Genomic DNA, 12,470 nt, shown 5'->3' with positions numbered 1-12,470 from the left:
CAGCAATTTACAGACCGTGGATGGTGCGGTCTCTTGGGGCCACCCCGGCCTGCAGGCACGACGTACTGGCCTTGACCGCGATCCTGAATTGCCCAGTTGGTGCAGCACCAAGCGTGGATACTGGTGCCTGGACAGTCAGGTGGAGCTGGACCAACACTGTTCCCTCAGGGCCCTCTGAAATGGCATCCGCGCTGGCCAGGGGAGGCTGGGAGGCACTGCTAGGCAAGGCTGGGCTCTGGGGGAGGGTGCCCAGGGTTGGCGGGATCTGGGGGTTGGCCTGTCCAGCCCACCTAGTCGGCCTGCCCTGCCCGGACCTGCTCGGCCAGCTGGGCCCGGCAGTCCAGCAGGTCATCCCGGAGGCGGGCAATGTCCTTTGCGTGCTGGGCCAGCGTGCGGTTCAGCTGGTCCACGTGGTCCCACAGGCCCTCCCTGGGCCCAAGGGACTCAGCCGCCAAGCTGTCCAGGCCCGCAGCCAGCAGGCCCAGCCTCCCACAGGTACCTTCCACTTGCGCCACCCTCTGGTCGAAGTGGCCCACCGCGAGCTGCAGTTCCTGGGCTGTGTCCTGGCAGCGGCTCAGCCCGCCAGCCACACTGGCCACGCCGGCCTTGAGTTGCTCCAGCTGCCCCCGCAGGCTCAGGACCTGCCTGTGGCCGGCCCGAAGCCACGAGCCTTGGCTGCTGACCTGCTCCTGGATGGCGTGGACCTCAGCCTCCACCTTGCGTTCCCGCTCATCCAGGGATGTGTTGGCGGCCAAGAGGGCATCAGAATACTGGCTGACAGAGTCACTGAGGCCCGTGAGTGACTTGCTCACAGAGTTCAGATTGACCTTGAGCAGGGTGATCTCGCCTTGGAGGGAGCCGCCCGTTGCTTCTGCCAGCTGCCCCTGGACCTCAGCCACGGTGCCATTGAGCTGCTGGAGCAGGGCCGCATGGCTGGCCACCTGGCGTAGGAGGGCCTCGCTCCGGCTCTGCCAGGCCTTCACTTCGGCCACGAGATTGTCCAGGATGGCTGAGGTGGTCCTAGGGGTACACGAGGCCTCCAGTGAAAGCAGCCGTTGTTCCAGCACGGCCAGCTCCGTCTGCACGAGGGGCCGAGCCGATCTGCCTGGAGGAGCGCTATCGTGGCTCGGCTCCCCAGCCAGCGTCAGCAGGCGTTCCTCCAGCCTCTGCACGCGCTCTTCCAGCGTGGTGTGGAAGCCACGCACACCCCAGCCCCCCTCCTCCATCCCCAGACAGCAGCCCCTGGCTCCACCCTCTGTGCCGTTGACGGTCTCCAAGCCCTCCAGCAGCCCATCCACGCCCCCCTCGAGCATGGCAGCAGAGAGCCGCGTGAGGTCATTCCCGTCGGGGGGGCTGTGGCCCCTCTGGGCCTCGGTCACTGCCTGCAGCTTCCTCTCGAGGCTGTCCACGCGGGTACTGATCAAGGCCAGCTGGCCACAGCAGCTGCCCCTGCCAGCCACGCCCAAGCCCTGCAGCCGGGTACCCAGCTGTGAGAGCTCCCGGCGCAGGGCCAGCTCCCGGCCATCCAGGCTCTGGTGCAGCCTCTGGCTGGCCGCCTGGCCCTCCTCCAACTGCTGCCGCACCTCCTGCACCCGTAGGTCGCACGCACTCTGGACACCCTGCAGCTTCTGCTCGAAGCCATCCAGCAGGCTCCCCCAGAGTCGGTGCAGCCGTCGGTCCACATACTCGTCCAGCAGCACCAGGGAGGTGAGCGGAGACGGGGGGGCCTCCCGCAGCCGCTGCAGGTGAGCCTCGTGGCCGAGGGCCAGTCCATGCACCTCGTCCAGCAGCTGCACCTTGGTCCGGAGTGTGCTGCTCACCTCTGTCACCTTGCTCAGGATCTCATCCAGAGGAGGAGTGAGTGGTCCTCCAGCTCTGTCTCTGGGGTTCACAAACCCCTCGGGGATGACCCCGAAGCCCACAGGGGCAGCAGGAGCACTGGGGCCACCAGTCACCCTGTTGGGGTCTTCGTGGCTGGCCACCAGGCCCCTGAGGGTACCATATGCTTGTGCCAGGCGCTGGACATCACCTTCCAGGCGTTCCAGCCGTTCACCAAACAGCCCTGGGCCTTTCCTTCCTGGGAAAGAGGAGGAGAGAACCCCAGGGTCATCACTGGCCTGGCTCTCTCAGCTTGTCCTGTTGCCGGGCCACCTGAGAGGTTTTCTGGTCTGAGCCAACCTTGCTGGGTATGGTTCCCCCAGCTGTGGGAGGGGGCTCTGGGGGCTCACCCTCACGTCCAGCATGAGATGCACCCTCCCCAGCCCTGATCGGGCTCAGCCAGCTTGTGTCAGTCCCCAGAAACCGATCACCTTGGCGAGGGTCTCCATGGGCAGACTCACCGTGGGGGCTCGAGGCTGCTCTGCTAGAAGGAAGGGGCCTGGGGCCTGGGCCCACCTGCCCCGAGGGAACCTGGGGCTCAGGCTCCGGCTGAGGTGGGGTGGCCGCATGGTCTGTGAGATGCTCGGGGCAGCCTTCTCCAGCGAGGCCGGGGCAGCAACGCCAGGCGAGGTCCGTCACTGTCTTGTAGCCCACCTTGTATTTGGGTCTGAGCACTGTGCGGTACCTGGGCCAGGGGCGGGCAGAGGGCAGGGCTCTGTACCTGTGGGCTGAGGCTCCTGCCTCCTGGCGAGTGACCTTGCCCCCTGGCTGGGGTCCAGGGCCACTCCAGACATTGGCAGAAGGTCTAGATGTCTCCCAGCTTCACTACACCACCAGCATTTTTCCTTCTTCTGTGCTTAAGGTGACAGGCGGTGGGGTGGAAGTAGGCCTTGCGGAGGCTCAGAGATGCGTTAGGGGAGGGGGCAGGTAGAAGCCCTGCCCCATCTTGTTTGCTTGGGGAAAGGCTAGTGGGAATTTAGCCTCAAGACTCCCAAGACCACTTGGACACCCTTTGGCTCATACTGCCATCAGAAATTCCACTCTGGCTTTGGGGGTACCTTGAAAACTTTTGACAAAACCCCTGCCCCTCCCTCTGGGTGGATGAGGGGTACAGCACTGGAGCTGGGGCAGGCAGCCCTTCACACTGCCTGGGGGCCACTCCCTACCTGGGGGCCACTTAGTTCTTTCCCCTCCTTCCTGGCCTACTCTGGGAATTCAGCTCTGGTCCTAGAAGCTGGCGCAATGGCACCTCTGATTTTGAGCACAGCGGGGAGGGCCCAGGGGTGCAGAGCAGCGCTCACCACATGTACTCCCTCCCCTGTTCAGCCGTGTACCTGTTTACCCACTGACACATGGGAATAAACAGGTCTGTTTTCAGGCACATGTTTGAACGTCTCCAAGTACAGACATGTGCATCACACCTGCATGCAACACGTCCTCACAGCCCACCTGTCTGGCTGAAGCCCCAGAAATCTGGCTTCCCTCCTCTCACCCTTGGCCTGCCTTCTCCACGGTCACCACAACCCTCCCTGAGTCTACCCAGGGATCAACCATTGCTGGTGTGACCCTCTGCTCTCCCCTGCCCCCAGCCACCCCCCCTTGCCTCTGCTGCTTCTTCCTTGCCTTGCGCTGCTTCTCCCCTGGGTCCCCTTGGGGGCTCCAACCGAGCCTGCCCTGGCTCGCCCCCCGGCCCCCTCCAAATGGCCTGTGTTGGGGCAGGGGTAGGCTCTTTGGAGTCCAAGGAGTTATAACCCTTGTGGAGCTGGCTGCTACCCTCAGCTGAAGGCAGGCCTGGGGCTTATGCCCAGGGATCCTGAGTCGGTGGGATGGGGGTGCACTCACGTGACTGTCCCGGGGCACTTGGGCCCCCATCCACACTGCCGGTATTCAGCCTTTATGTAGTTCTCCGCTCCCTCCTGTAGGACACAGGTCACATTCCTGTGTACAATGTAGGCACAGAGGGCCCTGCAGGGGGAAATGGCATCCTTGGAATATCTGGCCTGTGCCAGGCCCACTGAGGCTTCTACTCCTCCCCTCCCCAAGCTGTGGGCCTAGGAAGGAGACCAGACTCCCATCTCTCCTCTGCTCCTTCTTCTTGTTCCCGGGATCCAGAGCCCTTGGCCTGGGGTCCTGCCCCACTGCTGGTCTCTCCAATCCCAGCCTCGCCAGTGGGCTGGTCACTGGGCTAAGTAAGTGCTGTACTGAACCAGGAGCCCAGTGCAGCTGCCTCCCTGCCTGGGGAAGAGGCCCACCCTGGATTCCCCTCAAGAGCCTTGCCACACTCCCCACCCTCCTCCAACTCCTTCACTGGCTCTCAACTCCTCATCTCGGCATTGAAACTTCTGAGAGCCCAACATACTGCCTTTGAGACCACACTTCTCATCTTTCCTCCCGACTGACTCCTGGGAAAATACATCCCACCCTGTAATTTTCCCACCCCTGCCTTTGCTTCTGGTTGCTCCCTCTCAGATCACTTTTTGTACCACCTCCTCCAGGAAGCCTGCTCTGATGTGCCCAGGCCTACTGAGTGTCAGCCATGGGCTGGGTACACTCCTCCTATAATACCTCTCAAACTCAGCTAGAGTTCACATTCAGCTAGCACCCCAGGCAGAGGCCCTAACTCACCTGAAGCTACTAAAGATCAGAAGCTGAGGCAGGGGAGGACACAAGGGCTAGGGAGGCTGCTGCCTGGCATAAGCTGACCACCTGTGGACTGCTATTGGGCTCTGGAGCCACAACACGGGCCCAGGACCCAGGAGCCCCCACCGGCTCTCCGGCCCAGCTACGTTGGGCCTCCCAAAGGGTCGCAGGGGTCCAGGCTGAGCACGGGAGGGGTCGAGCCGCCGGGCGCACGGCCTCCATCTCCTACCTGGCGGGGCAGGGGAGAGATGAGAGGCCCTGGCACGGGATGGGGGTGGCCCCGCATGCTCCGCGTCGCGGACCGCCCGCCCTCCCTCCTCTCCCTCCACCTGGTCCACAGCGCCCGGAGTCTGCACACAGCGCAGCTGGAAAATGTTACTTCGCTGGAAAGGTTTCCGCGGGCACTGCCAGTACCCCAGCCGCCGCGCCAGGCCCCGTCGGCTTCTTTTTCTTCGCCAGCCCCGCAGCCACCCGGAGCGTGGGGCGCCCGCCCGGGCGGGGGCTCGCCCTGGGGTGCCCGGGGCCCCCGCGCGCGACCGGGGCAGGTGGGAGCGCCGCCCGGGCCCATCCCTCCCGCTTCCCGCCCGCGGCGCGGCCCGCGCTTACTTGTGCGGCCCCGGGCGCAGCCGCGGGCGCCATCCCGTCGTGTAGAGGCTGTAGCGGGAGGCACCGGGCGGCGCGGGCCGCGCGAGGAGCGGGGTGCCCTTGGCCTGCGCCCCCGAGAGCAGCGCCGCGACGGCGCACAGCCAGACCGGCAGGCGGCGGCGACCCATCGCGGCCCCCGGGTCTCCACCTGGCCCCACGCGGGCCAGTGTGTCCCGCCGGGTGTGCGCCCGCCGCCCCGCCGCTCGCCCGCCCGGGTCCCGCCGCCGGTCGCGGCCCCCGGAGCTCGCTGGCCCGGCCGCCTGGCGCTTCGCGGCGGCTGCGTCCCGCCGAGTGGCCGGCGCTGCTCGCGCCTGGGGCCGCCGAGGGGAGGCGGGAGGCGGGCTCTGCGCGGATTAGCATAAACTTGGGGCCGCGTCGCTCTCCTCCGCCGGCCCCCTCTCCGCCGCCGGCCCCCCGCCCCAGCTCCGAGCTGACGCCCGAGGGGCCGCCTGCAAGCGAGAGGTTAAGAAGAGAGCAGCCCCGTGGTGGCAGGGGCGCAGGCCGTCGCGCCCCGGGAGGCCCCCCAAACACACCCATCCGCCGCTGTCTCCCGCGTGCACCCGGGCGAGAAGCAGAGCCAGAACCCTGGGGTCGGCCTGGACGCGGGGCCGTCTAAGAGCGCCCACCCGCGGGACACACTGCTCTTAAAAACCCGTGTGCGCCCGGGGACCGCGGTCCAGGGCTCTGAAGCTGAGATGACCGTGTTTGGGGACGCGCCAGCAACACCTTCGCAGCCACTTCCTTGGAATAGGCCCCAGATCGTCCCTGTTGGCTAGCTCTGCCTCCCCGCAGCGTCATTGTCCCGAGGTGCCCAGGACAACTGATAACTCTGCCTATCCCTCCCCGGACATCTTAACCCCTCTCTGCTCGCGAATCCTCCGCAACCCAGTCTGGTGGCCAGGCTGTCCTTCTGGTTTCCTGGTGGAGTGCATCTTATCTCTGTCTCTCCCAGGTCTCTGGCTGCACGGAGTCCTGAACGCGCGTCACCCCTCCAGCCCAGCCAAAGGTGCTCTGCTTCTCCTTGTGCTACTAAAGCTCTTAGCAGGCTGGACTGCAGCACTGGCCCATTTTCAGCGTCTGGTCAAAGAAAACCTTTAGGTCTTTCTCACAAGGAGTTGCTGTTAAGTCAGGCTTCCTCCATATTTCCCTTGTGAAACTGACTCTTGGAACCCAAGAGTTGACCTTTACAGCCATCCTCGTTCAATGTCATCTTGTTAGCTTTCTAAGCTGCAAAAAGCCTTTTGAATCCTGCTTCTGTCCTCCAACAGACTGCCACGTCTTCCTGGCTTGGTCTCATCCACACAGGTGATCACAGCCACCTGTGTCTTTCCCCAAGTAAAGATAGGTGTGCAGAAGGCACAGAACCTTGAGGCACACCTGGAGAGGCCTCTCTCCAACCGGACTTTGAGATGTGAATTCACACCCTTTGGGGAAAGCGATGCTATCAGTGGTGCTGGACTAGGGCAGATCTGAAGCCCACATCTGCGCCCCTGCCCTCTCCCAGCCATGCTGGCTCGCGGGTCTTGGAGCGGGGTGGAGCCGGCACACACCTGAGCCAAGCAGGCCAATTGTTCTCTCTCCTGGGCTTTGAAATTGAAACGCAGAGGCTGAGGGTGATCCGGCTTCCAGGTGGAGACTCTATTTGTTTCCTAGGGCTGCTGTAACAAATTACTACAAATATAGTGGCTTCAAACAACAGAAATTTATTCTTCCACAATCCTAGAGGCTAAAAGTCTGAAATCAAGGTGCCAGCAGGGCCACAGGGAAGATTCCTTCCTGGCCTCTTGCAGCTTCTGGTGGCTTCTGGCATCCTTGGCACTCTTTGGCTTGTAGCTGCATCTCCCAATGTCTGTTTCTGTCTTCACGTGGCCTTCTCTCTTGTCTCTACATGGCCTTCTTCACAAGGCCCTCATCTCTCTGTGTCTCTGGGTCCTCTCCTCCTACGAGGTCACCTGTCATTGAATTTAGGTCCCAGTCTAATCCAGTCTGACCTCATCTTAAGTAATTACATCTTCAGAGACCCTATTTCCAAATAAGGTCCTATTCTAAGGTTCTAGGTGGACATGGATTTTGCGGGAACGCCATTCAACCCACTACAGGGTCCCTGAGGGGTAGTGAGAGGACAGGCCAGGGCACCCTGTAGCCATAGCTCCGCGGGAGTTATAGGGAAGCTGAGGAAGAGAGCTTGCGGGAGGAGAATGGGGCAGAGTGGAGGGGCTATGTACTCAGGGGGAAGTACGGTGAGTTGCCATTTGGTGACTGGCTTCCTCTGTCTGCTTCCAATAACCCACTTCACTTGAGCCAGCTCCAGTGGGTTTCTGATCCCAGCAAATGATGCCTAAGACAGCCTTCATCCTCCGCCACAAATCCCCCCAATGTGCTCCAGACTTTAACAAAGATGTCCATCTCGCTGGGCAAGATACACAGTATCCATAACATGACCTTGATCTTGTAGCCACTGAATTTCTACTTCTCAGAAAGTGAGAGACATCTGAGTGGAAGATGAGTGGAGCCTGGCTCTTCCCCCTAGGCTGGGTTCTGACTGCCTGGCAGCACTGCCCATCTGGCTCTGGAAAAATCTCCCCACCTCCCTGCCCCAGAGCTCTGATCCTTTTCCAAGGGGTCCCACCCCTTCCTTTCACTCCCTTCCTCAACCCAGATGTGGGACCCACAACTCAGAGGGAGGAGGCTGGGCCTTGTCTGAACTTGGAAAAGCCCACATAACAAAGGGCCGAGAGGACAGATGGACCCTGCTTCCCCCTTCCCCAGGTGGTTGACATCAAACACCATGCTCCCTCTCTAACTGGAACAGTTTCGGGAGCCAGCACTTGGGGCCACATCCTGGTAGGGGAGGAGGACATGGGTGGAGGAGATGCTCGGGGTCTTGGCTGTATCCAGCCAGCGGCTGGGGTCCCCCCCACCGCAGATGATGAGGCCACTTTGCATCTGCCAGACAGGAAACCTAGGGAGGCCAGAGGCAAGGGAGGAAGACAGATGGCTGTGTCCTCCCCCCACTCGGGCTGGAGTTTCCGCACCTGGATGGAGGTGGGCTGAGGGGCCACACACAGGATCAGGCTTTCTGTTCCCAGGGACGTGCACAGCCATATCCAGACGCAGCCTGTCTACCCCAGTCCACTTCCAGACACGTGCAGAAGCAGATTTTCCCAACTTTCCTTAGCCCCTGGTGACAGATGTGCCACCTCTCTCTTCAGGAAAAAATGGAGGATGCCATCAGGATGACAAGATAAACCTGGACAGGAATGAGTGTAGTCTTGCATTTAGGGTTCAGGGGGGCGATCATAAGTGGGCACGTCTGCCAGACTCCGGAGCTTCCTTCCTTCTTCCACCGGCTCCCAGGGGCAGTAGGAAGAACTGCGTCCTAAGAGCAGAGAAGACGAGAGAATGGATCCCAGGAAGCTGCAGTGAGACAGATGGTGCGTTCACACATAGCTCCTGTGGAGCCTGGCATCCCATTGCCTGCCTCCACGCACTTCTCAGAATCCGAGGCGGTTCCTCTCCCCTCTCCGGGCTCCATCCACCTGCTCCAGGATGTGTTCTCCTTTTTCATTGAGGCCCTACCACATAAGATCATTGAGAGCCTCACAAAATTTTCTGGAATGTCGCTCCTCTGAAAGAGACAGAAATAGCACTGAAACGGCTGACTTTCTGGCACAAGCCCTTCCCATCGCAGATGAGCCCCTGCCACTGGGAGAAGCACACCTCCCCCTTCCCCGAGCCACCTGTGCAGCTCAGCCTTCCCGCACGTGAGGCACCTTTGGAAGTGCTGTGTAGCAAGGCTCTACCCGGGCCCACTCTCTCCTCAACATAAACGTTAGCGTGCTCAAAGCCCAGCTAGCATTTTGATTACACCCACACCTTCAAAAGAGGTTACTGTCAAATCCACATGCGTTTCAGAGCAGGGGTTTGGAGTGGCCCCTTCCAGCTGGGCAGAAGCATGGCCTCTCTGGGACCTGGAGTGGGTAGATATGCAGCCCCAAGGTGAGTGCCTGAGAGAGAGTCCAGAAATCGGGAAATTGGACTCAGTAAAGCCCGGGTGATGGACTTATGAGAGTTGCTTAGAAGCAACTTAAAAACTGTGCAGCGCTGACGGGCCCTCAGCATGGACACATGCAAACCAGATGTGATCATTATGCAAATAATATGCAAAATACATGTGTGGGCCTCCCAACCATTGCAAATGCCAGATGTGGCCCTTGGGGATCCTGGGTTTAGCTGAGCCAGGCTGTGGGGCTGAGAGATGACCCAGGACTAGTCTCTTATGGTGGGCAGGAGGGGCTCAGCTCTGAGGCCTTTCACACACTGGCGGAAGGAGTCAATCAGACCTCCAGTCACAAGTCCCATGACCTTCATGGAGGCACTTCACCCCTCTGAGCCTCTGTCTTCTCATCTGTAAAATGGTCGACTACGAGGACTAATTGAGAACATTGGCTAAAGGTCCCATCTGCACAGCCAGGCACATAAGAGACACCTGGGGCCGGGCTCAGAGTCCTTCCCTGGGTGGTGGATGTCTGGGCTTCTTTCACTCACTGAAATGCAGGACCTCCAAGGACAACATCGCAGCTGTGGGCTTGGGGAAGGTCAGGGTTGGATGGGTCAAGAATCCACATACTCCTCGTTCATTCAGAATCTGTCAAAGGTCCCACTTGACAGGGGGTGTGGTGGATGCTGGTGGTACCCTGCCAGACCCCCTGTCCCTGGCCAGTGCACTCAAAATCCCCACCCCCCACCCCCCACTGCTAATGCCTAATGCCCACAGCTGCCCCTCCTGCGGATTGCTATTGGCTAATGAGAGCCGCCTCCCCTGGGAAGTTCCAAACCCTCCCATCCCACAGCCAGTGACTGGCTGATACAGGGATATGACGGGCTGCCCTCCTCACCTCAAGGGGACAGTCCAGCAGTGTGGTTATATCCCAGAGCACCCCTGCCCCCCAATCAGGCCACATCTAGACTCCACCTGGGATCCCATTCTTGCTCTGCCCCTTCCCTCTCCTGCTTCCCTCCCTCCCTCCCTCCCTCCCTCCCTCCCATATGCATTTCTCCTGGGAGGCCTCCCTTCATAAATCTCATGTTCCTGAATCCCTATTTCCAGCTGTGCTTCTGGGAAACCCAACCCAAGACAGGGAGACAGCCCTGCAATCAGAGAAGGATAATGAATGCGATACTCATTATGTCACGGACCACAGCAAGGTATGGGATCGCAGAGGAAGAAGTGACCAGAGTTGGGAGAAAGGATCAGAGACATCTCCACAGACAACCACCACTAGAGATCAACTGTGGGGAGAAAGCATCCAGGTGGCGGGCGCAGCATGTGCAAGGCCTGGGGGCAGGAGACAGCCTGCGGGTTTGAGGAGCCCGGCAGAGCTCCAGCGGGGGGGCCTGGCCCCAAGAGAGACTGACAGGCGCCAGAAAAGAGGGGCCTTGAATCCCCTCCGAAGAGTCTGGACTTTACGGCAGGGGAACGACACATACAGAACTGCCTCCAAAAATGTCCCTTGGCTACCACTGCTCTGAGCAGGCAGGGTGCCAGGGAGGCAGCGCCTGCAACATTCAACCACCAGGCTGACAGGGATGGGGAGGGGGATTGGGTGGGGGGAACGGGGTGAATCCCAAAGGCTTTCAGGACAGAGAGCTGACAGGCCTTGGTAGCCGTCTGTGGGTGTGGGGAGGATTCTGGAAGGTGCCAGGCACACCAGACGTCAGACGGCACATTAGGGTGGGGCTGGGTGACCACGTGTGGTCAAGTGTGGGGAGAGAGGAGGGTGTCCCGAGCTGCGCTGGGCAGGGGTCTGCAGTCCCCGTGCGGCCTCAGGGCAGCCACAGCCAGGCGGTCCTGGGCGGGAGGCCTCGGCGCAGGCAGGCGCTGAGGGGAGCGCATGGCAAACTGGCCTGCTTCCAGCAGGCGCCCGGGAGCCGCTCCCGCTGGAGGGGCGGGTGCAAGGCCCTGGGAAGACTCGCCTGCTTTCCTCTCTCTCCTATTCATGGACACCAGAGTAAAAACCACACGGGATTACCACTGCTTACAGAGGAGGCAGGCATGGGGTGCGCGGGTGAAGAGCAGCCGAGCCAGGCCGGGGAGGAAGGGGCTACCCTCACCAGGCGGGGGTGGGAGGGGTGGTCGTTGCCATGGAAAACTCACGCTTGGGTAGGCAGAACCTGACCTCTACCCAGACACTGCCCTGAGCTCAGACCTTCTTTGCCTTAACTCCTAATGCTCGGGGACTTCTGCCGCGCACCGGCTCCCTGCTGGAAGCACAGACAGGTGGGCCCCAGGCTCTGTGCTCAAGGCACCTGGGACTGAGAGGCAGAGGTGGCTGAGAGTCCGGAGAAGCCTGGGGGTTGGCGGGGAGGTCAGGAGAGGGACCTGGGGAGGGGGAGGGGCAAGAGAATCCCTTGTGGGACGTGAGCCCCAATGAGAGCGGGGCTCTCTGGAGGGGATGTTTCTGGGATGGGGAGGGCCGTTTTCAGGCTGAAGGCTTGGGGGTGGTGCATGGAGATGCTTGGTCTTCACCCTGTGAATCCAACTCGCCTGCCACTTCCTGTGTGCCACGGTCATTGTCTTTCTGCATCGAGCTGCCCTCCCAAGAGATAGTCCGTGATGCAGGCGCCACCTCCTGCCTGTGTTTGCTGAGTGGATGAACTGTGGGTCCCCCTGTAGCCATGAGGAGGGTACACTGGCTGGTGGTCCAGGCAAGAGATGCTGAGGGTGAGAGAGGACAGGCATTTGGAGGGAGAGTTACCAGGCTTCCAAGAGCTGGCTGGAGAGCTGGGTCAGGGCCAAGGTCAGAGTCATGGGCCAGCACCCCTGCGAGGTCCCAGGCTCTGTCTCCCTGCCGTTTCACACTTAGTGCTAGACAATACATCTGGCATCTATTCAAAGGGCTTCCAGCCAGGGTCTGACCTCTCTGACCCCCAGCCAGAGCGGCCCACACACCTGCTCTTGCCACCCACCATGTGACCAGCAGGGCCTTCCCCAGGTTGAGCCTCCGAAGCCAGGGGCTCCCACATTCCTGGCTGCACTGATGTTGGCCGGCAGCCCCAGTTCCTTTGGGAAAGGCCAGGCAGGAGGCTCCCACGGTGGGACTTTATCCCTCCCTCCCCTCCCCCACCCGGGGGCTGTGCTGGGATCAGGGCACCCTCCTCCCCTGCTGCGTCTCATCACTGCCCATGTGGTCCATTACTGAGTGCGTCTGCAATTGCAGGCCCCTTCCCTCACACCTCCTCCTCCCATGCCTCCCTCTGTCCCCCTCAGCTACCGGCCATGGAGTCCCCGGGTGGGTGATGGGAGG

The 12,470-nt window shown here is 61.3% G+C and overlaps 1 protein-coding gene across 1 annotated transcript in view; it reads right to left on the bottom strand.

The window, feature by feature from the left end:
• Positions 1-154: 154 nt before the first annotated feature.
• The window catches only part of EMILIN3 (elastin microfibril interfacer 3), a 29,630-nt gene continuing 17,314 nt past the window's right edge, over positions 155-12,470 (bottom strand). The window contains exons 4-7 of the mRNA XM_082359473.1: positions 5,125-8,791; positions 3,721-3,843; positions 2,340-2,563; positions 155-2,077 (exon numbers count right to left, since the gene is read on the bottom strand). Coding sequence (XP_082215599.1) covers positions 291-2,077; positions 2,340-2,563; positions 3,721-3,843; positions 5,125-5,291 — 2,301 coding nt within the window. The 5' untranslated portion in view covers positions 5,292-8,791 and the 3' untranslated portion in view covers positions 155-290. The remainder of the gene's footprint in view (positions 2,078-2,339; positions 2,564-3,720; positions 3,844-5,124; positions 8,792-12,470) is intronic.

This window comes from Balaenoptera borealis (genome assembly GCF_965194805.1).
Source record: "Balaenoptera borealis genome assembly, chromosome: 16".
Taxonomy (NCBI): Eukaryota; Metazoa; Chordata; class Mammalia; order Artiodactyla; family Balaenopteridae; genus Balaenoptera; species Balaenoptera borealis.
The sequence above is the reverse complement of the archived record's forward strand: the minus strand, read 5'-3'. Positions and strand labels throughout refer to the sequence as shown.